Source organism: Odocoileus virginianus, chromosome 4 (genome assembly GCF_023699985.2).
Source record: "Odocoileus virginianus isolate 20LAN1187 ecotype Illinois chromosome 4, Ovbor_1.2, whole genome shotgun sequence".
Classification (NCBI taxonomy): Eukaryota; Metazoa; Chordata; class Mammalia; order Artiodactyla; family Cervidae; genus Odocoileus; species Odocoileus virginianus.
The window spans coordinates 65100889-65128805 of record NC_069677.1 but is presented as its reverse complement, the minus strand read 5'-3'; the positions used below and the strand labels follow the sequence as shown (position 1 = coordinate 65128805).

At 35.0% G+C, this 27917-nt stretch overlaps 1 protein-coding gene and 1 non-coding gene across 2 annotated transcripts in view; both read right to left on the bottom strand.

The window, feature by feature from the left end:
* XRN1 (5'-3' exoribonuclease 1) overlaps nucleotides 1-27917 on the bottom strand; it is a 111749-nt gene that overhangs the window by 41501 nt on the left and 42331 nt on the right. The window contains exons 19-29 of the mRNA XM_020887136.2: nucleotides 24374-24477; nucleotides 21637-21768; nucleotides 19239-19401; nucleotides 18430-18543; nucleotides 14075-14173; nucleotides 11298-11413; nucleotides 10660-10806; nucleotides 5600-5689; nucleotides 5079-5214; nucleotides 1871-1927; nucleotides 1607-1739 (exon numbers count right to left, since the gene is read on the bottom strand). Coding sequence (XP_020742795.2) covers nucleotides 1607-1739; nucleotides 1871-1927; nucleotides 5079-5214; nucleotides 5600-5689; nucleotides 10660-10806; nucleotides 11298-11413; nucleotides 14075-14173; nucleotides 18430-18543; nucleotides 19239-19401; nucleotides 21637-21768; nucleotides 24374-24477 — 1291 coding nt within the window. The remainder of the gene's footprint in view (nucleotides 1-1606; nucleotides 1740-1870; nucleotides 1928-5078; nucleotides 5215-5599; nucleotides 5690-10659; nucleotides 10807-11297; nucleotides 11414-14074; nucleotides 14174-18429; nucleotides 18544-19238; nucleotides 19402-21636; nucleotides 21769-24373; nucleotides 24478-27917) is intronic.
* Nucleotides 12675-12746, bottom strand: TRNAC-GCA (transfer RNA cysteine (anticodon GCA)). The gene has a single exon. It is a non-coding gene; the product is annotated as a tRNA-Cys (tRNA).

Here is a 27917-nt window from a genome sequence, read left to right as displayed (position 1 = left end):
CAATGCGTGAGGCCGGGCAGACAGCAGCAGGAGGGTTGCTTCATGACATGCATGTGCCCCTTACCATACCTAGCCTGGGTGTGTTAACCTACTTGACTTTCTTGTCTTCGTTTTAAGCACCAAAAAAACACATCCAAAAAATTCAAAGAATAATCAGGGAAGAAAATTCTCTTTTAGAGATAGACCCCAAGAAGATGTGCAAAATATGGAGAACCAGCGCTCAAAGTTAGAAAAGAATCAGGGGAAAGAGTTCAAATCCCAACTCTGTCACTTATTTGTGTAAACTTGGGCAAGTCACTTAAACTCTTGGATGAAATAGTATCAGGACTTCCCTAATGGCTCACTGGTAAAAAATTTGCCTGCCAACACAGAAGACATGGGTTTGATCCCTGATCCGGGAAGATCTGAGATGCCTCAGAGCAACTAGGCCATGCACAACTGTTGAGCCTGTGCTCTAGAACTGGGGAGCCACAACTACTGAGGCCATGTGCTGCAACTACTGAAGCCCAAGCACCTAGAGCTGGTGCTCCACAACAAGAAAAGCCACCACAATGAGAAGCCCAAGCACCACAACCAGAGAGTAGCCCCCACTTGCCACAACTCGAGAAAAGCCCACACAGCAACAAAGACCCAGCACAGCCAAAAATAAATAAATAAATAAATAAAGTTATAATAGAAAAAGAAACAATATCTACTTCTCATGTGGACGGGAGGGTTAAACGTAAACGTGCCCTGCACCTGCACACCATTGCCAATAAATAAGCAGTTCTCTTAGGCTCATGGCCTGTCTGCTCTTCCATCTTTCTGGACAGTGAGACCAAGACTGAGTGCATGAGATATGGAAGGACAGTGCTGCTGGTGCCCTAGCCTCTAGGTACCTGATGTGTTCCTTTGGGTTGGGTTGACTAGTTTTAGAATCTATATTGCAAAGCTTCTCACTCCAGGCATCCCTTTGAAGAATTTTTAGATTCTTAGCTAATTCTTCCCTTTTCTTTCCATACTCATTTTTCCTTTTCTTTTTGTAAAAAACACAACATAAAATTTATCATTGTAACCATTTTTAAGTGTACAGTACTATAGTGTTAACTATATGTACATTGTTGCACAATGGATTGATAGATTTCTTTTATATACATAATCTAGTTGTACTCATAAAATTCAAATTAACATGCAAATCTCTTAACTGTAAATAAGCTCATACATCATGTTTGTTTATTTCTCTGCAGAAATCAAGTGATTACAAGGACTATTAAGGCAAAGCCCCAGACACTGTTAGATGAAACCCAGCAAAATGTTTGTCTTAGTTTCATGAAAACACATATATGTATTCTGACCAAGCTTTTAGGTAATTTTAATGTGTTACACATAAGCTACCAAATTTTCAGCAGTCCTTCTCCAACTTTCACATCTTTTAATTATTTCCCAGATGGAAAAGGAGAATTTCCTTTGAAAACTGAAGCTGGAAAAAATTAACTAAAACATAAAAGGATTTAGTGTTTTTACTGATTTACAGTTGCTTTCTGCTTGTATATAAGACATACAGTATATATATATAAGACATACAGTATAAATGCAGATGGAGACATATCAAGTATTGAGTTATTACCCCCTTTAATTCCTATGATGGTGCCCCGAAGGCCAACTGGAACGGAAAAGTTCTCTCTCACATTTACAACACGGTCAAAGAGACGAAATTCTGCATCCCGATCAGGAATAACCCCATGTTGCTGTTCTAAAGGCTGAAAAGAAAGATGTAAATATAATTATCAACTCTCATTTAAAATTTTTCTACTAATATACTGAAAACATTTTGTTCCTTCGTACTTTCAAAGCAAAACAACAACTATGAATTCTCTGACAGGAAACTTACTCTGTATAGCAAATGGGGCTTCACTGTCACTCGAACTTTCTTATTATTCTTTCTTTGCTGAGGAAAAAAAATTTTAAAAAAATTTTAAAAATTAAAAACTATTATCTAGTATTTGCACATGCCTAAATTTTATTTTTTAATTTTTTTTCCATTTTTACATGCCTAAATTTTAAAAAGCCAAAAGAAGTCAGTAATTTTAAGACTATATGACTTTCTTCAGATGCAAGCAAGGATGAATTAATTAATTCTTAAACCTTTTTAAAGTAAAACTTTTTTGTTGACATATACAAAAATTTTTAATATGATAAAAAAATGACGGTCTTACTGACAAGTTTTCAGCCCAAGGCAGATGCCTACTGAAAACAGCAAGAAAGATATGAGAAGAAATTTAAAGCAGTTTAAAAGAACTGTGCCTGGAAGATTGCATATGAAAATACAACCCATATGCTTAACACATCCCTAGGCATTATTACTCGGAGAAGGCAATGGCACCCCACTCCAGTACTCTTGCCTGGAAAATCCCATGGATGGAGGAGCCTGGTAGGCTGCAGTCCATGGGGTTGCCAAGAGTCGGACATGACTGAGTGACGTCACTTTCATTTTTCACTTTCATGCATTGGAGAAGGAAATGGCAACCCACTCCAGTATTCTTGCCTGGAGCATCCCAGGGACGGGGGAGCCTGGTGGGCTGCCGTCTATGGGGTCGCACAGAGTCGGACATGACTTAAGTGACTTAGCAGTAGCAGGCATTATTACTATCAATAAAATTATAGCATTGATTAGAAAATATGGCATTCAAACCTGATTATGAGGCAAATTAACAAACAAGGGCATTTTCACTATAGGTCCCAGTCCATAGCTACTGAATAAAAAATTATGGTGAATAACTACTCAAAGTGTGATCACTTGGGAGCTTGTTAGAAATGCAGAACATCAAGAGCTGCTCATCTGAGAGCTACTGAATCAGAACCTGTATTTTAACAAGATCCAGTGATTCATTTGGACATAAAGTTTAAGAAGTACTGCTCTGAGGGTGGAATCCAGAATGTGTGTTTTTTAAAATACTTCTCCAGTAATTTTGATAATTAGCTGAGTTTGGGAACCACTGTCCACTAAAAAAACTATGGATACTTTTAATCATGACCCTGTATTAAAAAGAAAAGTTTAAATTATATTCAGAATGTTAAGTTCAGTTTTTCTCCTTCTTTAATTACCTAGTAACACTATAAAACTGAAAAGGGGAAAAAAATCACTCATAACTGCACCTCCTTGACTCGTTAACAGGTTTAAAAAAAAAATCCTGTCTTATCTATATGTACACACATTTTTAAAATGCTACCGTCAAAATGACAGACTACAACTTTGCATGTGTATTATCAGTTTGCAAAATAAGGGGAGAATGTGCAAAACATTTTATAATGCTCTGCATCCAAATGGGTTCAGATAAAATTTGGGGACTTAAAAGTTATAAACTTTTGTTAAGTGGAAAACTCATTTCAAAAGTAATGCTGGACAAATAAGACTTTACATTGAAAGACAACTATTAAAAAGAAATGCAGATTTTCTATATTCAACTGAATATCATTAACCTTTCAAAATATCAAACTCTTGGCTCCAAGCCTTATATTATTTTCTTAAGAGTCATCTAGTGGCGATTTTTCAGGCTGTATTCACAGCTCTTCAGCACATGACAAAAGAATTCAAATAATAACAGCTAAGTATTATTAAACATCAGTAATAGCCAGGCATTATTAGAAGGAGTTTATATGTATTAATGTAGATGATTTTTTTTTTGAGGACTATATGAGATGGTACTATTTTATTCTTATTTTACCAGTCAGGAAATGCAGGCACGGAAAGGTTAACTATCTTGCCTAAGGTTTTAAGCATTGAAAGAGGGATGGGGGACCAGGGCTTCAGACCCAGTTCTTAACTTACTCTGCTATTAGTTCAAACAAGAGAGCACTGTGTGAGCAAACAACATCATTTTAATAAAAAGGCAAATGTGTAAAAAATAAAATTGTAGGCTTAGAAAAGGAACATAACTAACCCATTTTCTATTGCATCAAGGCAGAGAATCAAAATAGATAAAAACAGTTAAGCTTACATAGAAGGTTATTACTTTTTAAAATCAAGACATAAGAATGGAGAGTTTAAGTGGAATTTCAAAAATACACAGTAGTTGAATGAGTTTATCAGTGGGAAAGTACATTTTAGGAGTGATTCTGTAAAAGTGAAATAAACATAATTTTTATGTTCTATAAAAAGATGGGAACTTCCCTGGTGGCACAGTGGACAGGAATCCACCTGCCAATGATGAGAACATGGGTTCAATCCCTGGTTCAGGATGATTCCACATGCCGTGGAGCTAGGCATTATGTTCCACAACTACTGAGCTCAAGTGCTACGACTACTGAAGCTAAGCGCCTAGAGCTTGTGCTCCACAACAAGAGAAGCCACCACAATGAGAAGCCAGTGCACTGCAACTAACAGTAGCCCCCCTCGAAGAAACTAGAGAAAGCCCATGCACAACAACAAAGACCCAGTGCAGCCAAAAAATAAATAATTAAAATAAAAATGAATTGTATCTTTAAAGAACTTAGAATAGGAAAGAACTGAGAATTAACCTTATTTCTCAATCACAAACTTTTTATTGACTCGACTCATAAAATATTAATTCTTAAAATCAGAAACAGTCCATGGAATTCTCTAGGCCAGAATACTAGAGTGGGTAGCCTTTCCCTTCTCCAGGGGATCTTCCCAACACAGAGATTGAACCCAGGTCTCCCACATTGCAGGCGGATTCTTTACCAGCTGAGCCACAAGGGAAGCCCAAGAATACTGGAGTGGGTGGTCTATCCTTTCTCCAGTGGATCTTCTTGACCCAGGAATTGAACTGGGATCTACTGTATTGCAGGCAGATTCTTTACCAACTGAGATTATCAGGGAAGCCCTCAGAAACACTACAAGGACATAAAAATTTAAACACTATGGGCTTTCTTATATTGACATACATTTATATTTATGTAGAGAAACTTGATGGACACTAGAAAAGGCTGGAATACTTTTTAAAATTATAGAATAATTTGATATCATTTAGAATCACTAAATATATGTTTTATTTGACTGATACAAATTATTTATAGGCTAACAAATAGTTCATTTAACTTCAAATCTCATCAGTAATCTTCATTATTGAAAATTATACCTTGCACTTTTCAATTTCTTCTTCAATTTTCTCTACAATAGCTGCATCCAGAATTTGTAAATCACAAGAAGACCGAGACAAAGTACTGACAGGATGTCCCTTTAGCCAAGTAATAATTTCTTGAACTTTCTCAGCACTATATTAAAAACAATAATTTTTTCACATTAATTAAAACTTTCTGAGGACTTATATAAAAAGCTTGATATAAACTTTCTGGAGGCTGTGAATTATAAATGATATAAAATATTTAATTAACCACTATACTTAATTGAGACTAATTATAAATCTAATGTAAATATGGACATTACTTCTCAGTAATTAAAAAACACAAAAATTACTTTAAAAGTACTTTACTAATATAAATGAAAGAAAAAAATCATTTTAAGATCTTAAAGCAAGAACAAAATAATACAAAATCCTCCCCCCAAAAGCAATATAAATTCTTGAGAAACTAACTACTACTTAACAGTGGAACCACTAAGTTGAGCTATGAGGCAATGAATCTCATAAATTTTGCTTACCCATTCTCATTTTCTCCAGGCCAAATGTCATCTTCATAGAACACATCCTCTTGGCTATTTTTGGCTATATAACTGAATAGTTCTGGAGCTCTAGCCAAAGAAACAAATGATAACATTGCTTTTAAAGATATACATGCCAAATTTCATAAAAACTTCTGATCAAATAATTCTGGGTCTTACGGGGATATATTAAATATACTGAGAACTGATTACTACACACATATAAGGGATAGAGAGTAAAAAATTCAAAGTATTCACAGGCCCTCATAAAAAGATGATGGAGAAATAACAATTCATAAATATAATAAACTATTACAAATACTTATAAACTTCAGTCACTGATTCTGTCCTTCTTGGACTATAATGACAGGTGATAAATATACAAAATAATATGTACAGGTTCACAATAAAGCTAGAGCACTTCACAATAGAATGAATGAAAATCTTTTAAAAGTTTCTTCTGATATCTTTTTTCTTCTGATATTCTTCAAAATTCCACTGTTCCCTGAACACTGTAGCAGTACTTCCAAATACATATACCAGACAGAATATATGTGCTTATTTTTGCTCCTTTCCCAGCCCATGATAAGAATAGTAAAGGATAAAAAAGGGCATGGACCTAGAAGACAGATGAAGAAAGAAGCAGAGAATCTGATAGCATATGTGAGTTAACAAAACTTTAGAAACTGAAAACTGAATAGAGAAGTGTGAAATGATTTGACAGATGGGAATAAGCTGTACCCTAAGCCACCAGAGTGGGAAGTTAACAAGAAGCAAGTTGATGCGAACTATGGCAGTCTGCAAAAGCTCAGGAGATATGAACTCTGTATGTTTTAATGCCACACTATGGGGTGAGGTTTATGAGGCTTTTAGTTGAAAAATTTGTATAATAAACAGTTAGGCAGTCACCTCTACCTCAGTGTAAATCCTGTAGTTTATTTTTGGAGAAGTTGAACAGGGGCTGCTCAATCCTTGTATATTCCAGGCACAGGAAATTGGATGCGAGGGGCATGAGGAGAGGATAGGTGCTCTACTGAAAACAGGGCATAAATGAAAGTATAACTACTATATGTGCTACTAGGAAGCAGGCTAGGAAGTATGACATCTTTAAGAAGCAGACCCTGAGATGAAGATAAACATGGAGGAAGTTTATTAGTGTGGTCTGTGAAAATAACACCTGTGGAAGGGAAGGAAGCAGAACTGGGCACACGTAGAAGTTGGGCTGTCGTTCATTCTTAATGAACGCCTTGGCCAGCAGCATAAAGATCTCAAATCAGGATGGCTCTCCAGACTTATTCCGAACTGGGACAGTCAGGTTGGCTGAGCCTTTATATCACTGTATTTATTTTTTTAAACATATCTCCTTGTTGATGAGGTACTGGATATGACTATTGCAGGAAAGGGATGTAACTGTATGTGAGTCAGTTCTCTTCTGCCAGGCAATTTCTGCAGAGGTCTTAACTGCCGAGGGCTGAGAGACAGCAGCAATCCTGCTCCCCAGGGAATAGATTTTAAGTCCTGAAGAGGCACCTGGGGGTGTACTACAGAATCCACTATGTAATGAAACCCCATTCCTCTGGTTAATTTCCAGAACACTTGAAGTTTGTTTTGTTCTCCATATCTGTGCCCCAAGAAAAACACTGGAGAACACATTTCTGGGAAAACTACTCAGCCCAACAGAAAAGATATACATATAGGTAGTGATATTTGGAGATGCTCTGCCAAAATAGCCCAGTTCCACTGAACAAGCCTAATTGAAGCACATTAAATTTCCAATCAGTTTTTTAACACTGCACACTAAAATATGGTAAGACACTAAAGAACTACCAGGCCAAAAGAAAAAGAAAAAAAAAAAAAAAAAGCTTCAAAACAAACAAACAACCCCTTCCCACCCCAAATCCAAAAACACCTTAACATGAAAGGAGAGGTAAAATCAAACAGAAAAGAAAAAAAAGAAAAGCAATCTGTAGAAAACAGAAAATACTGAGAACAGAAGAAAATCTAGACTGCTATCATTAGATAATAAAAGATATTTCATTTATTATAAGAACAAGATGCTATATATTAGGAATGTCAGAGAATGAGGATACTCTTTTAGAAATTAAAAATGGTTAAATAAAAATAAAAAATTGTGTCAGTTAAATGTGAAGAAATATCCCACAGAGTATAACAGGAGTATAATACAAAAAATGGATAAGAAGAGATAAGAAAATTAGGAGAATTAATCCTGTAGGTCTAACATCTATCAAAAGGAATCTTGGAAAGAAAACAACAACAAAATGGTGACAAGGAAATTATCAAAGAAATAATACAAAAGTTTTTTGGAATGGAAGGGCATCAGTTTCAAGTCTGAAAGGGCTCAACAGCAAAATGAAAGAAAAATGACACACCATCGTATTATTAAACAGCTTTGGTAAAGGAACATTCTAGAAAGGTTTCAGAAAATGAAAATAGATCATCCATAAAGATTCAGAATCAGAATGGCACAAGACTTCTTGACAGCAAAGGTAACAAGAGAATGGAGCAGTGCTTTTCAAATTCTGAACGAAGAGAATCTCCAATCCAGGACTCTAGACCCAGGTGAGCTATCAATCAAGTATCAGGGAGGTTTGAAGAAATATCCAGACATGTAGGGTTTCTCAGGAAGCTACCTGCATATATCAAGTTGAAAAGTCAAGAAAAAGCAGGCTAAATATGACATTTTAAAAGAAATATGGAGGTAAACAGAAGAAATAATCTAAATTTTCAGATGGTAATTTGGGGTTGAAATGTATCCCCTCCATCCCTCTCAAATAAGAGTTGAAGTTTCAACTCCTAGTACCTCAGAATGTGACTTTACTGTGAAGTAGGTTTTTTTTTTAATGTCTTTAAAAAAAATACTGAAGTACAGTTGATTTACAATGTTGTACCAATCTCTGCTGCAAAGTGACTTAGTTATAAACATACATATATTCTTTTATATTCATTTCCATTATGGTTTATCACAGGATATTGAATACATGAAGTAGGGTTTTAAAAGAAGTAATCAAACTAAATGTCATTAGGATAAGCCCCAATCCAATATGACCAGTGTTCTTATAAAAGGGGAAATTTGGACAAAGAGGTAGATACAGAGGAAAGATGATATGCAGCAAAGGAAACCACAGACAAAACAAAAAGATAACCCACAGAATGGGAGAAAATATTTGCAAACAGTGACTGACAAAGGATTAATCTCTTAAATACACAAAAAGTTTACATAGCTCTACGTTAGAAAAACAAACTACTCAATCAAAAAATGGGCAGATCTGTGAGAAATAGACATTTCTCCAAAGAGGACACACAGATGGCCAAAAGGTACATGAAAATATGTTCAATAGTGCTAGAGAGTGTGGAGAAAGGGGAACCCTCCTACATTGTTGGTGGGAATATAAATTGATACAACCACTATGGCAAGTAGTATGGAGGTTCCATGAAAGACTAAAAATAGAATTACTATCGGATCCAGCAATGTCACTCCTGGGACAGTATCTTAAGAAAAACATAATCCAAAAAGATAAATGCACCCTAATATTCACTGCAGCACTATTATTTACAATAGCCAAGACATGGAAGCAACAGAAATGTCCACTGGCAGAAGAATGGATAAAGAAGATGTATACATATATTCAATGGAATATTATTCAGCCATAAAAAGGTTTGAAATAATGCCATTTACAGCAACATGAATGGACCTAGATTATCATACTAAGTGAAATCAGACAGAGAAAGACAAATATAATATGATATCACTCATAGGTGGAATCTAATTTTAAAAAAATGATACAAATAAACTTCTATATTTGTACATTATACAAATGTACAAAACAGAAACAGACTTTCAAAAACAAACTTATGATTACTAAAGGGGAAATGTGGGGGACAGGGATAAATCAGGAGCTTGGGATGAACATACATACACTACCATATATAAGATAGATAACCAACAAGGACAGAGGAGCCTGGCGGGCTACAGTTCATAGGGTCGCACAGAGTTGGACACAACTCAAGTGACTCAGCATGCATGCATAACCAACAAGGACATATTATATAGCACAAGGAACACTATTCAATGTTCTGTGATAACCTGTAAGGGAAAAGAATGTAAAAAAGAAAGAATATATATATGTTTTAATATAACTGAATCACTTTGCTGTACACCTGAAAGACAATGCTGTAAATCAACTATACTCCAATAAAATTAAAAGAAAAAGATGGTATTAAGACACATAGGGAGAAAAACCATGTGAAGATGGAGGATTGGGGTAATACAGCTATAGGCTAAGGAACAAAACTTGTGAGGCTATAAGAAGCTAGGAGGGAGGCATGGACAGTTCCTTCCCTAGCACCTCCAGGGCAGGTATGGCCCTATCAACACCTTGATTTTGGACTCTGGTCTCCAGAACTGTGAGACAATAAATTCTTGTCATTTTAAGCCACACAGTTTGTGGTACTTTGGCAAAGCAGCCCTAGAAAACTAATGATTCTCAAATATGAGAGAGAAACCAGTGAAACAATGGAGAGAACATTCAATCATTTAACAGAAATAAGAGATATTTCCTGTAAATCTTTGACGCTGAGTAAAATCAGTAAATCCTGGTACTCAGATTTCTCACTTTTATGAGGAGTTGAGACCTTTTGATTTCTCAGACTATTTCAGTAATAAAAATCAATAATTCTAGGATAGTAATCAACTGTCCAGCTGGAGTTTTAAGAAAATTCACTATGCCAAGGGTTGTTTATACATATTAATTTTATTACTACTGACACAGACATTTAGACTAGTAAAAAATTTGTGACAGTAAATTAAGGAAATTTTTAATTAAAAATTAAATTCTCATTATCCTTTTTCACTGTGAATAATTTAAGTACAGTATTTTCCCACTCTATTTTAGTTAATGTCTATAACACTCCATGACATTAAATCAATTTATATGTATCATGTTTAACTAAAGGAAACACTTTCCTTATCAGCAAGGGAAAATCCTTATCACATTCTTATGTTTTTGGATGCCTCGTAGGATCCTGCCATAGGAACTTACCTCTCCAAGTACTCTGCAAGAAGCTGTTCTGCTGCAGATGAATACATCCATTCGTTTCCAACTTTCTTAGTATATCCAGGTACCTCCTCATTTTTTTTGTTGAATTTGAGATTCAAACCCACATTTGCTTTATGGTCTCCATGAGGGCTGAATTTAAACCACACACACACATACACACAAAAGTTTTAAAATTTTGTTCAAAGAATACAAAGCTTTGCTTTCAATTTTTAGAAAAGTTTTCTATGTTTTAGCTATCATGGTTATTTCCAAAGTAGTAGAAGTAGAAAAACTAGAGGAAAGGCTTCAAAACCCAAGTTACTAAAGCATATAAATAGATTATATAATGAGAGGAGAATGAAATAGGAAAATTCAGGGAAATATATTATGAGATTCACACACACCTTCTGATACCTTTTTTCAAGGTTCAATTTGTTAGCTGCTAAAAATAAGAACTGTCTTTCCAACCACCTACAGCACGTGCCATTTAGATGAAAGATCACCATCAGAGGATTTATACGGAATTTTTAAGGAAAATACAAAGCAATAAGAGAAAATAAATACTGAAATATTAACCATTTTATTTTTATCATTTATTTTTTTCTGCCACTTTTAAGTAAATTTCTCTAACATAAACTTACTTTCTCCTAGATCCTCTTCCAATAAAAATACTTCCTGTAAACCTTGAAACAAGGTATCCACTCACTCCAAGGCGACTGGCCAACACATATCCTGGGTTGTACTTTATAGAATATTTCTTTAAATATAAAAACAAAAAAGTCAATTATGGAAACAAAATGCATTAAAGCAGTATATCTTTACCTTTAAAATCTGGAGACAATCAAGACACCACTAACATTTTGGACTGTGGCAATGAAAAGATTTTTTTAAAAGTAAGTGACCTATTTTCCCACCCCACCCCCAACTTTTTTTAAAGAGGATTTATAGGTAGAATTTTTCTGCTCTTTTCTTTCCTTAAAGGACAGGATTCCCAAGGATGAATGAAAGGGGGAGGAAATAACACAGTTTGTGAAACTGTCTCAAGACATAAACTCTGCTCTAAGTACTAAATGGCAAGCTCTATAGGTGAGAACTAATTTTAAAAAATTACTTTTCATATTCTAAGAAGGACCTGGTAAAGTACCAGGGACAAAATGAGGTCTTGATAATTACAACATTGAATTAAAACATGAGTATGTCATCAAAATAGTTGCTACTGAGCAAGACTGAGTGCCCTTCATATGTGGATATATGTAACATTTATTTCTCCTAATTACTAATTATCATATGAAAATAACAAGTATGTAGAGGCTCATAATAGCATCGTTAATATAATTCAGTCAATGAAATGTAACCTTTATTTATGTATTTAGGGGAAGAAACTATGAAGATAGTCAACTTAAAAAGAAGTATCAGATCATACAATTTTTAACCAGGAGGCAAATTACTCACACATTCAGTACCAACGTGGGTAAGCTATCACATACTACTAACATCATGTGTACAATAATACACACATACTTATTTTATATAAATTTCATATACTATATTCTTGTAAATGAATATATAAATACAATAAATGCTATATTTATTAATAAATTATATAATTATTTTATATTATTATTTCATGGGAATATAAGGATAGTTTATCATCAGTAAAGTGAAATTTCCAGAGATTTGTAAGGAATTATTTTCCACCATTATTTTTTTTAATGATCATGTCTATAATGACCCCTAAATGAACAAATTCTTTAGGCACTTGAGACACAGAGTCACTTTTTTTTAAAAAGTCACTCAGTCGTGTTCACTCTTTGTGACCCCATGGACTATATATACAATCCTTGAAATTCTCCAGGCCAGAATACTGGAGTGGGTAGCCTTTCCCTTCTCCAGGGGATCTTTACAACCCAGGGATCGAACCCAGGTCTCCTGCATTGCAGGCGGATTCTTAACCAGCTGAGCCACCAGGGAAGCCCAAGAATACTGGAGTGGGCAGCCTATCCCTTCTCCAGCGGATCTTCCCAATCCAGGAATCGAACCAGGGTCTCCTGCATTGCAGGCAGATGCTTTACCAACTGAGCTACTAGGGAAGCCCCATAAAGTCACTATCACAATACATTAATATGCTAGTAAAGAATGCAATTTTTCCATCAAAATCATTATCAGATTTAGAAATAATACAAACAAATCAAGTAATGCTTTCCAGAATAGAAAGGAAGAATTAAGGCAGTAGTTCTCTATCAGAGATCATACCACTTTTTGAATAAGCATTTGAACAACAATTAATGACACAGGCTACAAGTACTTAGTGTCCAGGGACCAAGGATGCCAACTGTCCTGGCATATACAGGGCAGTTCTCTTTAACACACAGTTGACCCACTCAAGAAAACAATTAGTACTCCTTTTGAAAAATACTGGGTTATAGTATGGTTAAAATTAATTAAATCACCATAAATATCCTAGTATATGTAAAATAAGAAGCAGAGAAAGAAGGTTTGAGTGAAAGTTAAAGAAGGCATTTAAAGAGAAAGAAAATATACTGGAGAAGGCATGCCTGTACACTTAGAACTGGGCAGGCTGTTTCAGATCTAGAAAAAGCCAAGGATGAAGCAACACAAGTTCTACCTCCACTGACTCCCAAACAAAGCTCTAGCTTCTTCATTTAAAGGTTCACGTTCCTGATTTCCTGACTACGACTTCTGAATTATTTCTCCAAAAGAGACCCCATGGCAAGATTTTAGGGCCTTCTCTGCTCTTCATAAAGGTTCCTCATGTGTATGCTGATAACTAACGCCTTAAATTCATTTCTTAGGAAGTAAAGTTTTAGATTTTACCACTAGTGAAAATAAAATATAAGTAGCAACAGTTGGCTAAACGTGAATTAATTTCAGTCAAGTTAATTATCTAATCAATCAGTATGAACAAATGACAGATATCAGGATTATCACCTTATTTGAAAGGGAAAAATAAAAGAATGTCATGAACTTAAGTGCAGTTTCTAATTTTGTCCAGCGACTGTTCATCTTTAGCTGAATAGAGATGCACAATCTTTGCAAGAAAGTCATTTGTCACTTGTAACCAAAAGTTCAGGCTTTAACTATGAAAAGCTTTAAAAAACCGGTCTATTCCCAGAAGGTATACTAATCAATGTGCCACTTACAAGCTTGAACAAAATAACCCATAACAACTATTACAGATTAATAATAGGATTTCAGCAGTTTTTTTCACCCCAAAGATCTGCATGAAGTTTTGGGCACAGATGTCATACTTATTTCTAAAAAATACTACAGTCAACTGTGAGAGAATTTAATCAGTGTTAAATAAAATATTTGCAATAACTCAAAGGAGGTACCAAAAATATCCTTCTAACATTTTAAAAGTAATTCTAAATTAAACAATACAGACTATTATACTCACATGCTGGTTCTGTATTAAAGCATCAAGATTGGGTTCACATGGAATGCTGAAAACCACACGAATTCTGCCTTCTGTAATCACATCCCCTGAATCCTGAACCTTAGAGTGAAAAAAAAAAAATCACAATATATTTGAGTCTCTTTCATTACATTTTATTTACTTATTCTTCTACTTATTCAAACAGTTTATTATTTCTGAAATACAGTAAAACAAGGTGGATAGTGGAAATTTTCTTGGAACTTATAAGTGAATGTGCTTATATTATAAATTTGAGTCACTGTACTTTGCTTTAACCAGTTGTTAACCAGTCTTTTTATTTAAAAAAAAAAAACACAAAAAACTAACTTCAATTTGCAAATAAGTTCAAACTACCAAAAAGTTGCAAAAATAATAAGTCAAAGAACATTTACCCAGATTCACCTATTATCAGCATTTTACTAACGTTTGTGCTCTATGGGTATTTGTGTGATTCCATACTCAGTCATTAAGTTGTGTCCAACTCTTTGTGACCCCAAGGACTGTAGCCCAACCAGGCTCCTCTGTCCATGGGATTTCCAAGGCCAGAATACTGGAGTGGGTTGCCATTTCCTTCTCAAGGGGATCTTCCTGACCCAGGAATAGAAACCAGGTCTCCTGCTTGGCAGGAGGATTCTTTACTCCTGAGTCACCGGGAAGCCCCCATGTGTGTATTTACATATACATAATTATTTTCTGGAAATTTCTGAGGGTATATTATATATATCATATATGGGCTTCCCTGGTGGTTCATGGTAGGAAATCTGCCTGCAATGCAGGAGACCCTTGGATCAGGAAGATCCCTTAGAGAAGGGAATGGCAAATCACTCCAGTATTCTTGCCTGGAGAATTCCATGGACAGAGGAGCCTGCAGGCTATATACAGTCCAAGGGGTTGCAGAGTTGGACATAACTAAGCGACGAACACTTTCACCATGTGTATATTTCAGTTCAGTTCAGTCGCTCAGTTGTGTCTGACTCTTTGCGACCCCATGATTTGCAGCACGCCAGGTCTCCCTGTCCATCACCAACTCTCAGAGTCCACTCAAACTCATGTCCATCGAGTCGGTGATGCCATCCAGAGATCTCATCCTCTGTCGTCCCCTTCTCCTGCCCCCAATCCCTCCCAGCATCATTTCCAATGAATCAACTCTTCGCATGAGGTGGCCAAAGTACTGGAATTTCAGCTTCAACATCAGTCCTTCCAATGAACACCCAGGACTGATCTCCTTTAGGATGGACTGCTTGGATCTCCTGGCAGTCCAAGGGACTCTCGAGAGGCTTCTCCAACAACACAGTTCAAAAGCATCAATTTTTTGGCGCTCAGCTTTCTTCACAGTCCAACTCTCACATCCACACATGACCACTGGAAAAACCACAGCCTTGACTAGACAGACCTTTGTTGACAAAGTGATGTCTCTGCTTTTTAATATGCTATCTAGGTTGGTCATAACTTTCCTTCCAAGGAGTAAGTGTCTTTTAATTTCATGGCTGCAATCACCATCTGCAGTGATTTTGGAGCCCCCCAAAATAAAGTCTGACACTGTTTCCACTGTTTCCCCATCTATTTCTCATGAAGTGATGGGACCAGATGCCATGATCTTAGTTTTCTGAATGTTGAGCTTTAAGCCAACTTTTTCACTCTCCTCTTTCACTTTCGTCAAGAGGCTTTTTAGTTCCTCTTTACTTTCTGCCATAAGGGTGGTGTCATCTGCGTATCTGAGGTTATTGATATTTCTCCCGATAATCTTGATTCCAGCTTGTGCTTCTTCCAGCCCAGCGTTTCTCATGATGTACTCTGCATATAAGTTAAATAAGCAGGGTGACAATATACAGCCCTGACATACTCCTTTTCCTATATGGAACCAGTCTGTTGTTCCATGTCCAGTTCTAACTGTTGCTTCCTGACCTGCATATAGGTTTCTCAAGAGGTGGGTCAGGCGGTCTGGTATGCCCATCTCTTTTCAGAATTTTCCACAGTTTATTGTGATCCACACAGTCAAAGGCTTTGGCATAGTCAATAAAGCAGAAATAGATGTTTTTCTGGAACTCTCTGGTTTTTTTGATGATCCAGCGGATGTTGGCAATTTGATCTCAGATTCCTCTGCCTTTTCTAAAACTAGCTTGAACATCTGGAAGTCCACAGTTCACGTAATGCTTAAGCCTGGCTTGGAGAATTTTGAGCATTACTTTACTAGTGTGTGAGATGAGTGCAATTGTGTGGTAGTTTGAACATTCTTTGGGATTGCCTTTCTTTGGAATTGGAATGAAAACTGAGCTTTTCCAGTCCTGTGGCCACTGCTGAGTTTTCCAAATTTGCTGGCATATTGAGTGCAGCACTTTCACAGCATCATCTTTCAGCATCTGAAGTAGCTCAACTGGAATTCCATCACCTTCACTAGCTTTGTTTGTAGTGATGCTTTCTAAGGCCCACTTGACTTCACATTCCAGGATGTCTGGCTCTAGGTGAGCTATCACACCATTGTGATTATCTGGGTCGTGAAGATCTTTTTTGTATAGTTCTTCTGTGTATTCTTGCCACCTCTTCTTAATATCTTTTGCTTCTTTAGGTCCATACCATTTCTGTCCTTTATCGAACTCATCTTTGCATGAAATGTACATAATTACTTTTTGGAAATTTCTGAGAGTGTATTAAATACATCACATCTGTAACCACTAAATATTTTGGTAAATAAGGATATCTTATTATATTACCATAGTATAGTTATCAAGTACATAAACTTACGACAAATACTTTAATTTACTGCTTGGATATCAATTTTGTCTGTTGACCTAAAATGACTACATTTATAGAAAAGTCTTTTTCTCCCTCTACTACAGGACCAAGCAAGGATCAGATATTGCATTTTGTCATATCTCTTTAGCCTCCTTTAATCTAGAATTTACCCAGAGTGCCTTTTATACACTAACCTTTCAAAGAATACATTTCATTCCTCCCTCTCCACCCTGTGTTTTTAAAAAAAGTTCTACAATTTGGATTTTTCTAGTGCTTTTTTGTGATTAGGTTAGTGTTATATATTCTCAGCCAGAAGAGTACACAAAGAATATGTCCTTTGTAGGCTATCCCGTCTGGAGGTACAGAATATTCACCTGCCCCTCAATGATATTAATATTAATCATATAATCAAGATGTCACTCAACTTCTTAATTATACAATGATAGTTTTTTGTTTTCCCTGCAACTAAATAAACAACCCATGGGGAGACATTTTCTAAGACCATGAAAATATCTTGCTCCTGGATCAAAGGCTCCCCTTAGATTTATCTTCCAATGACTGTTGCCTGATTTAACCTGAATCACAATGCGTACTAAATGGTGGTTTTCCAACTCCCTCACTCCCTCCACAATTATCCTTGAAATAATACTAGAAGCAAAAGCTCTTCCCCTCCTCATTTATCTATTTCTTATTATTATGGAATCATGCATTCCTAACATTTTATAATTAACAGGTACTCGATTAGTTTAGTACTTAAACAGTCCCACATTTGGCCAGTTGGAGGCTCTTCAACCTGGTTCCTGTGTTTATGTGATATGCTCACATCACTCTTGTGAATACTTTCTTGCTTTCCCGCATAACTACAGGTTCTAGGCTCATCTTGAACTTATTCTGCCCCAGCCCTGTATTTAGCCTCTTCTTTGAGAAGCCTCATTCCTTTAATTGGGATATGGTGTTAGAGATCAAGATCAACATGTTACATGGTACCACGGTGTCTTTGCTCCAATTCTTAAAGCAAATAGAGCCAGAAAATATATCTATGTGTGGAGACATATACATTTATGCATCTACAAATATACACACACAGATATATACACACACGTGCCAATATACATACCTATAAACCTTTAAAGGTATTTTAGTATTCATGAGTTCACATTACTACCTCCAATTTTAATCTTTCCTCACATGTTCTTCCTTGCATTCTCCTGTTCTGTACATGCATGTACCTCTTCTCATGTGAGAGGCAGAGTTCCCCAAAACATCAACACGTATATAAATTCATCATAATTTACATCTAAAATACACAATAATACATCTAAAATAATTTCAGAACTGCCTCATGGATGCTACCACAATAAATAAATCTACAAAAAAAGAGATCAGAATCTGAATTCTTTTTCCATCACCTCCTGATCTCAATGTGCTCAACACTAAAAATATATAGCCAAATACTGTGCTTATAAATTAGATGAATAAATTTTTTCTTATTTTTCCCCTTCAGTATTACATTTTCACTTTACATCTAAATGAAGAGAAGTTAAATAATTGTATTAACTTGAAACCAGGAAGAATTTTAATTAGTAATAATAACAGAAACTAACCTCTCCAGCACATCCATAGTAGGGTGTTCCCAGCATAAAGACCATACTTCTAGGAGGAAACAAGTCATCCAATGTTTTTATACTGGAGAAACGGGAGTCAAAAGCGCGGATGTCCTATGTAGAATGAAATATAAAAGTGAGTCATCATGGTCAAAATTTCTGTAGATTGCATATCAAGATTTTTTTCCTATGAGATTATGACTATGTGGTCTACAAATGTCAAATGTAAAGATTTGCTACATAACAATACTAGAAATGAAAATTTATCTCCTTATATGCCAGCCACTCTTCTAGGTACTTCACACATTTATTAGCTCACTTCATCCTCAAGACAACCCTCTGTAGCAAAGACCATTACTAGACCCACATTATAGATGAGGAAACTAAAGCATGGGAAGAGGTGATCTTGTCTTAGGTTATACAGCTAAGAAAGAAACTCAGTCGGTGCTCTTACTCACTATGCTACACTATTTCCCCCAAATTATATTATTGCTACATGCTTTTAAAAAACTCGGTCCCCTCACAACATCTAAGATCACAAACACAATAGCAATAAATGTACTAATTTATTTAAAGCAAGATTTTTTTGAGGATAAAAATAAATAAATACAAAAGACAAGTTTCCTAGACATACCCAGAATGAGTACCTGAGCATGTTATACTCCTTTTAAAGACCATAGTATCTTGCAAATTACATTAAATAACAATATCAATTCTATATTGCTGCATATTAATATGATTTAGTCTTTTCTTTATACAGTGTACAACAGTGTACATTAAGATAGAATGGAGACCTGATGGAGACTTACTTTGACAATGGTTTGATAAACAAATGGAAGAACTTGTTTTGACCACTGTTTCTCTAGACGGACTTCTCCATTTTGATTTATTTGATATTTACGACCTGTGAGTAACTGACCATATACAACTGCAGATGTTTCATTTATTATTATTCCTTTTCTTCTCAGGTAGCTCAAGGAAGAAATGAAAAAGCAAGTTGTATATGAGTGTATATACATTCTATAATGATAGTCAACATCAAACCACCAACTCATAATCAAATGCATAAATAAATTTTAAATAAATGTGCTAGTAGTTCTGAGTACCTAATAAGACTTTTTACACTATTCTGTGGCTACCCTTCCCAAAGTCTGTAAGATTAAATAAGAACTCAGAGAGTTATAAGAAACTGCCATGTTTCATACCCACTCGGCTGGCTCTAACAAAAAGCAGCAAAAACAAGAATGGTGGGAAGGATATGGAGAAACTGAAACACTTGTACACTGCTGATGGGAGTGTAAAATTGTGCAGCCACTGTGGAAAACAGTTTTGACAGTTCCTCAGAAAGTTAAACACAGAACTGCTAAACAGCCCAGCAATTTCACTTCTAGGTATATAACTAAAGAACTGGAAACAGTTCTAAATATTTATAGACCAATGCTCATAGCAGCGCTATTCACAATAGCAAAAGGGTGGAAAGAAACCATATGTCCACCAACAGATGAACGTATAAACAAAAGGTGACACATACATAAAATGAAATATTTGGCCATAAAAAGAAGTAAGTACTGATATATACTACAATGTGTATGAACCCCTTAAACATGCTATGTGAAATCAGCCAGATAGAAAAGGTCACGTATTATGTGATTCCATTTATATGAAATATCCAGAACAGGTGAATCCAAAAAGACAGGAAATAGAGACTGACTGGGAGAGGCATTCAGTGGGTCTTTTCAGTCTAAACCAGGGGTTGGCAAGCTACGGCCATGGGCCAAATTCAGACTGCTTCCTGTTGTTATAAATAAATTTTATTCAGTCATTTATTTATTTAATGTCAATGGCTGCTTTTGTGATAAAACAACAGAGTTGAGTAGTTGTAACAAAAACCATAAAATCCACAAAGTCTAAAGTATTTACTCTCCAGCCTTTACAGAAAAAGTTTGCTGATCCTTTCTCAGCTTGATCTTTTAGCTCACTGATTCAGTCTTCAGTATGCCCATATTTATACTTAGAACAACTACTGAACTAACTATGAACATCACAATTTTAATTTTTGTATACATGCTTATATTTAAACATATATATTATATAATATGTATTATAGTTATCTACATAGCACATAGTTTAATAACATTACTATATATATTTTCTATAGCAAAATTTAAATTATGGTGAAAAAACCAGATGTGTTCCCTATCCTTATGGAGCATACTATCCATGAAAAGAATCATTAGAGTAATCACACTCATAAATCTATTAATATGATTCTATTTATGTGCTATAAAAGATAATTCAGAATAATGTGAGCTATGACAAGGGTATCTTAACTTATACTACTGGGAGGCAAAAAATGCTCTACTTTTCCCTCTAACAGCTGTGTTTATCTCCTTTTATGCTGGATGGCTTTTCATGGTCGTTTTAAATTTTTCCTGTTTAATAACTTTAGAATAAGGATATTATGGCCTGGTATTACCTCTTAAATTACAGAAGAGATATCTTCTTGAGTTCTCATTTATCAGTAGATGCTATTACAGTTTAAACAGGAGGACTGATGGATATACATTTATAACAACACTTTATGTGCCACTGCCAGTTTCTATTACTCTATCTTGATTTAGGGAATTCCAGTGTTTGGATGAAAAAAGAGAGGTACTATTAAAGTGGGCTCATGGGACGCAAAGCATCCTGAAAATTCAGTGTTAGCTTCTTCATTACTTAGTTGGTATAGAATGATTGACAAAAAAAAAGAACTTACATTTCTGAATTTAGGGGCATAAAGGGTTTGGATATATGGAAGACAGAGAGTAGGGAGGAGGGAAGGGTGAAAAACAAAGGAGAGTATTCCGTCTTATTCTTATTACTTACATGTGAGCAAGAAATTTATGACCTTATGGTTAGTTAAATTAATGCTCAAATTCAGGCAACTGATTAACTGTGTATTCCTAGGGTAAGTGATTATGTCTTTCCTTCCTTTCTTTTTTGGTACATCGTGAAGTATTTTACTGACAAACTGTACAAGGTTCTAATTGCTGCTAATTAGATTTTATTTTAAATGAGAATTCATTACTTTTTTAATATATAAAATGAAGATGCACTGAGTATTCAGAGTAACCACAGTGTTAAGTGAAAAATCAGTTAAAGAATAAGTACATTAGACCACCACATTCTAGTTCAATGACATTAAATACTATTTATAATACTCACTATTCTGAAATTCCTTGTACTTCTTTTGTCCAATTACATTGTTCTTTGTCTCCAAGATGGACCACTTTAGATGGTGGTGCAGTTCTTCCCAAATAAAGTTTCTGTGTTCCTGGAGGTTCTTCCAAGTAAAACCTTGAAAATTAAAATAAAAATTGAATTACCCCCAAATTTGTGGTTTAACACAGAGTTCCAGTAGTGTGAGTCTTCAAAGTGAAAAGATTTCTACATGGTATAATAGAAAGAAAAAAAAAGCCTCCTTTTTTAAAACTGCAAAAGGAATTTCAGAACAAGGACTTGTAAAACATTTTAATCAAAATTTAAAAACATAGTATTTTTCTCTTTGAGAAATTAAAATACATAACATACAAATTTTTAAAGAATTAATACTCTCAAATTCAATACAATATTTTTGCTAAAAAAAAGTTCACCTTGATCCTAATCAAGCCACCATACCTAACTCCCAGTTTACAGGAAATGTGGGATGGAGGACCAATTTAAATGACACTAACAGGAAACAACTACGTAAATTCAGAATTCTACAAAATAACTGACCTGAACTCTAAGAAAAAAAGGCAGGGAAGTAAGTTTAGCTAGGTCTTAGGATATAAAATTAATATACAGGATCAATTACATTTCTGTATACTAGCAGGGGAAATGGAACCTTAAAATATAATACCATTTATTGTTGTGGTTGTTTAGTCGCTAAGTCATGTCCGACTCTTTTGTGACCTCATAGACGGCAGCCTGCCAGGCTCCTCTGTCCATGGAACTCTCCAGGCAAGAATATTGGAATCCCTTCTCAAGGGGATCGGCCTGACCCAGGGATTGAACCTACATCTCCTGCACTTTAGGCACATTCTTTATCACTGATCCATCTGGGAAGCCCAATACCATTTATAGTTGCTTCAAAAATTTTAAATACTTATGTAGGTATAAATCTAACAAAATATGTACAGGTTCAGTATGCTGAAAAAACAAAATAGCAATAAAAGAAATCAAAGATTAAAATAAATGGAGTGATAAATGGAGATCCATTCAGATCAGAAAATTCAACAAAGATGTCAAATCTCCCCAAATTATAAGTTTAATACAATTCCTATCAAAATCTCTCAAAGATTTTTTTATAGATATTAAAAAAAATTCTAAAATATATATGGAAAGGCAAAGGACCAAAAATATCTTAAATAATTTTGAAAAGTAAAAAAATGGTGGAAGGAATCCTCTACCTAAGGTTAAGACTCACTACATAGCTACAGTAACAACACAATGTGGTGCTGGCATAAAAAACAGACACAGACAAATGGAACAAAATGGAAAACCCACAATGTAGATCCATACAAATACGCTCAACTTATTTTTGACAAAGATGTAAAAGCAATCTAATGAAGGAAGGAGAGTTTTTTCAACAAACAGTGCTAGAGCAAGCAATTCAATATTCATAGGTAAATATATGAAACTTGACCTTATACCTTATATAAAAATTAATTCAAAATAGATCATGGATTTAAGTGCAAAAGGAGTAAAAACTATAAAAAAATTTCAAGATAATCTTTGGGACTTAGGGTTAGGTGAAGAGTGCTTAGACCAAAAGTATGATCCATTAAAAAAAAAAAAAAAAAAACTAATAAAAAACTAAACTTCAACAAAAAGGCAGGGGAAGTGAATTCTGGTGATTAAAAAAGAATCCTCAAGATTCATATTAGCGTTGACTTCTCACCAACAAAATTAAATGACAAGATGAACTGAGATATGTTTGCAGAGATCTGAGGAAAAAGATTAGGTTTCTAATTCTAAACCTATGTGGGGGAAAAACAACACAAAAAATCTTTTGGATAAGTAATTCAGAAAGCATTAACATCCTTATATTTTCTCTGGAAAAAAAAATTACTTTAGGAAGTTTTAGACATAAAAAATAAAAGAACAAGATGTCAGACCAAGTTTACATGAAATAAACATAAAAGATGTCAAAGAATAGATTGTCTAAATACTCACTGATAAAATAATTGTGAAATTTAATAAAGTGTTAAGAAATTATCTTTAGAATAGAAGATATGTGTTTTAAAAATTACATGCTATTTAAATGAAACCTGGGAAGGGTATGGAAAAGGTAAAGTTACCTTTACCTTTTTTGATATTCAATCTTGTCAGAAATAAATATATTTGCTAACAATGACAACTGGTAGGAAAGAATTAGGCTATGGAACTTTCAAGCTATTAAAAGGAAAAGAAGGCAAAAGGGTAAAAATAATATATGCATCTAAAATATATGCATCTCAAGGGATGTACAATAAACTGTCAACAGTGGTTGAACTTGAAGGATGTGATTAGAGAACTTTCATTTCCACTATAGAGTGTAAATATTTTACACATATTGTATCAGTTAAAATGTATGAATGCTGCTGCTGCTGTTAAGTCGCTTCAGTTGCGTCTGACTCTGTGCGACCCCATAGACGGCAGCCCAGCCCACCAGGCTCTTCTGTCTCTGGGATTCTCCAGGCAAGAATACTGGAGTGGGCTGCCATTTCCTTCTGCAAGGCATGCATGCATGCTAAGTCGCTTTAGTCGTGTCCGACTCTGTGCGACCCTATGGACAACAGCCCACCAAGCTCCTCTGTCCACAGGATTCTCTAGACAAGAATACTGGAGTGGGTTGCCATTTCCTTCTCCAAAATGTATGAATAAAAGCCATCAAATAGCAAAGCACATATACACTTTCAAATTACAAATAAAATCTTACTTAGTTTCTCCATCTGATACACCAACAACTCTAGCTTCTTCAAGATGAGGCCAATTAACAAAGACAGACTTTCCAAGCACTGACGAAGCTATATTTTCTACACTCTTAAAGTAAAAGCAGAAAAGTTCATTATTGTTTTAGGTCCAAGAGAAAATTTTACAGAGGCAAAATTAAATAATTAAAAACTGGCTTGTGTTTATAACTGTGTACTTAAAATCTACAAAACCCCACCTTAATAATTAAAATATAAAAATATTTGATCACTCGAGCCAATTATTCCCTGCTAGTAACTGCTCTTCACAGCTTTATTTCAAGTTAATTATTCTATCCAGTCAAATTTTGTTTTTTAAATTTCTCTTCTTTAAGATGTGCCTGTATTTAAGCTAACTACTCTTTTTTTTTTCTTTCTAGTACATTTTCAAGGATTTCTGTTCCTTTAGATTTTTGTTTTTTTTCCCCTTTCCTTTTTTTAAAAAATAGTTTTAAGTTGTTTTTACCTATCTGCCTTTTTTTTACTCTTTATAATTTATTATGAATCTGGAAGTTTACCAATATAACCTTCCCCTCTGCCAATCTCTTATTAGACGGGAACTATGACCAACTTAAGCACTTTTCAACAGTATAAACATCACACTAGGAAGCTTGCCTCCTCATTTCTTCAACGGCATTGGCAGTTATTAGTGATGTGTAGCCCACTGATTTTTTTACTTGGTGAGAAAACAGATTTCAGTAACTTCAAACAAAAGAACACTAACCTATAATGTATTACTGCTCATGATATAGCCAACATTAATAGAAATATTGTCACCAAGAAACTCAGGTTTTTAGTTCTGCTTCTAACTAGCTGAGCCAATGTCTGCTTTTCAATCTCCTTAATTTCTTTTAATTTGTAAAACTAATGAGCTGGATTAGTTGCTTTACAAAATTCCATACAGTAGTAAAATTCTATGACTCTATTATTCTTATGATTATCTGTTTATTTTTCTCATGGGAACTGAAAAAAGTGAGAAGAACAGCACAGATGTCTAGAAAAGAGCTATTATTCATTATTTCATATCAGATAGAGAGCATAAAAAGAATCTAAGAAATGTGATTTCATTTGTGATTGGTATGATTAAATAAGAACACTAGACTTATCTCAAGTTAGAAACCACGGGTTCAAAATTGGGTTCTAGTTCTTTTCAGCTATAGAGTGTTAAGCAAATCCTTTAATCCCACCGAGTCTCAGTTTTCTTCTGTGAGAAGCTGTAACATCTATCTCACAATATTCATTTTAGGATAAAATAATATACACAAAAGCCTTTGTAAACTATAAAATGCTGTACAGTCAGCCTTTTGTATCCATGGGTTCCACATGTGCAGACCCAACCAACCTCTGATGGAGAATACTTTGGGGAAAAAAAAAACAACTTCAGAAAGTTTCAAAAAGCAAAACTTGAATCTGCCAAACGTCGGCAACTACTTACATAGCATACAAACTGCATTTATAATTATTTATACTGTACTAGGTATTATAAGCAATAAAGATGATTTAAAGTGTAAGGGAGGATATATGAAGGTCATATGCAAACGTGATAGCTTTTTTTGGGGGGGGCACATGGATGTAGCTGTTCCGCAGGCATGTGGAATCTTCTCATATCAGGGACTGAACCCACTTTCTCCTGCATTGGCTAGCGGATTCTTTACCACTGAGCCACCAAGGAAGCTGCAACACCATTTTATATAAGATACTTGAGCATTCACTGGATTTTAGGATCAATTGAGAGTCCTGGAACCAATGCTCCATGGATACCAACTGGTTAATGTATAAATATTCTGTATGAAAAATATCTTAAATAAAAATTCTTGAAACATTACTACTATTGGTTAGGCAACAACAACTTTGTAGTAGAAACTTAAGTTGAAATATAAATTTTCATCCCCTTTTTATTACGCTTGATCATTATAAGCAAATATTTCTTTAATAATGAGAGAGGACTATTTTTAGACTTTGGGAGATAATTTTATTTATTATATGTAGACATTTCTTACTGTGAACATATAAAAGAATGACTATCTATCTATAAAACAAATTTCAGCATTATTAGAACTAGGCGCCCTTGTACTTTTCCTTTCTACATATCTAATTTCATTCTCCCACACTTCCTTCACTTGGAGGAAAAGCTATCCTACTTGCCCAGATTAATCCCTTCACTTACGCCCTACAGGAAATCCCTATTTCTTCACATCCCTTCCCTCCGCAGTGACTTTAAGACCTCCATTGTTCTTCAGCTCTACTGCTCTGCTTAACAAGCTCTACTGTTCTGCTTTGCTTAACAAGCTGCCTCTTCTTTACCTACAGCTATGTTTCCAGCCTTTTCAATGAGAAACTTCTGAACTAAGGGCTTAAGATCTGCTTCCTTTACTTCCCATCTAACGAGTTGCAGACTAGTACTCAGAAACTGGACTTCTGCCTCCAACAACCTACTGGAATGGAATTCTCAAAGTCCAATAATGGTGACCAAAGGATCTAGTTTAAGTTTAATTCACTAGGTCTAATTCATAGACCTAGTTTTCACTCTTCTGGAACTGCATGTACCATCTACTCATGCTTTTGTGATACTATTTAACTTGTGAATCATTCTCTTTCTTCTCTGAGTACAGTCACTTTTACTGGCTACTTTTCAACCCTTTATACCTGTATTTCTTTACAATGAGGCCTTGAATCCTCAGAATTCCCTTTTATTAGGGAAGTCAGCCCCAAGGCCCCAGCCATCACTTCCCTGCTCATGACCTGCATATCCCTATTGCCCTCCAAGCCTTAGCTCTACGTATTCAACTGTGTATAATCATCTTTCTTGACTGAAGTTTTTCATCTGAACCACAGAACACAAAAAACAATTTGACTAGGGATTTTACCAATTCTCCTAAGGATGATACTTAACTAGTACTATTCCAAATGCATAAAAACTAATTTAATTTTTATAAGCAAATGGATGACTTAGGGCATTAGGGCTTAAATCTCTTGAGGAACCCTGCTAAGAAAGGCTGACAGGGCAGCTCCAGATAAATGTTCTAAGACCAACTTAAAATTCTATTACTGATCATTTATCCCCTCAAACAAGTGCCTCTCCCATTTTAACCTCTTTATTCCAATAAACAGTTTAACTATTTTTCAATTGATTAGTCTGATATTTAGAGTCAGTCATATTTAATATTTTCTTTTTCTTTGCATCCCCTATTTTTGAACAAATGACAGAAATTGTGAATTTAGTCTTGTTCATCTAGGTCTATTACCACTTTCATAGTTTATGTCTTTATTATCTAAGGCTTCTATAACCACAACCTCAACTTACAGGCTTTTCCATTTTCTTCCATTTCTCTTTTATGCAGTTTAGTCTATTATGCTGCTACCAAATTAATTTTTATGAAAATACCAATTTCAAGATAACAGTCACGAAAAAATAAGTCCAAACTCCTTAGCCTGGTATTCAAGGTCCTCCATAATCTGACCTCAATCTGTTTTTTCAACCTTATCTTCTACTATTTCCCAACACAAGTCTCG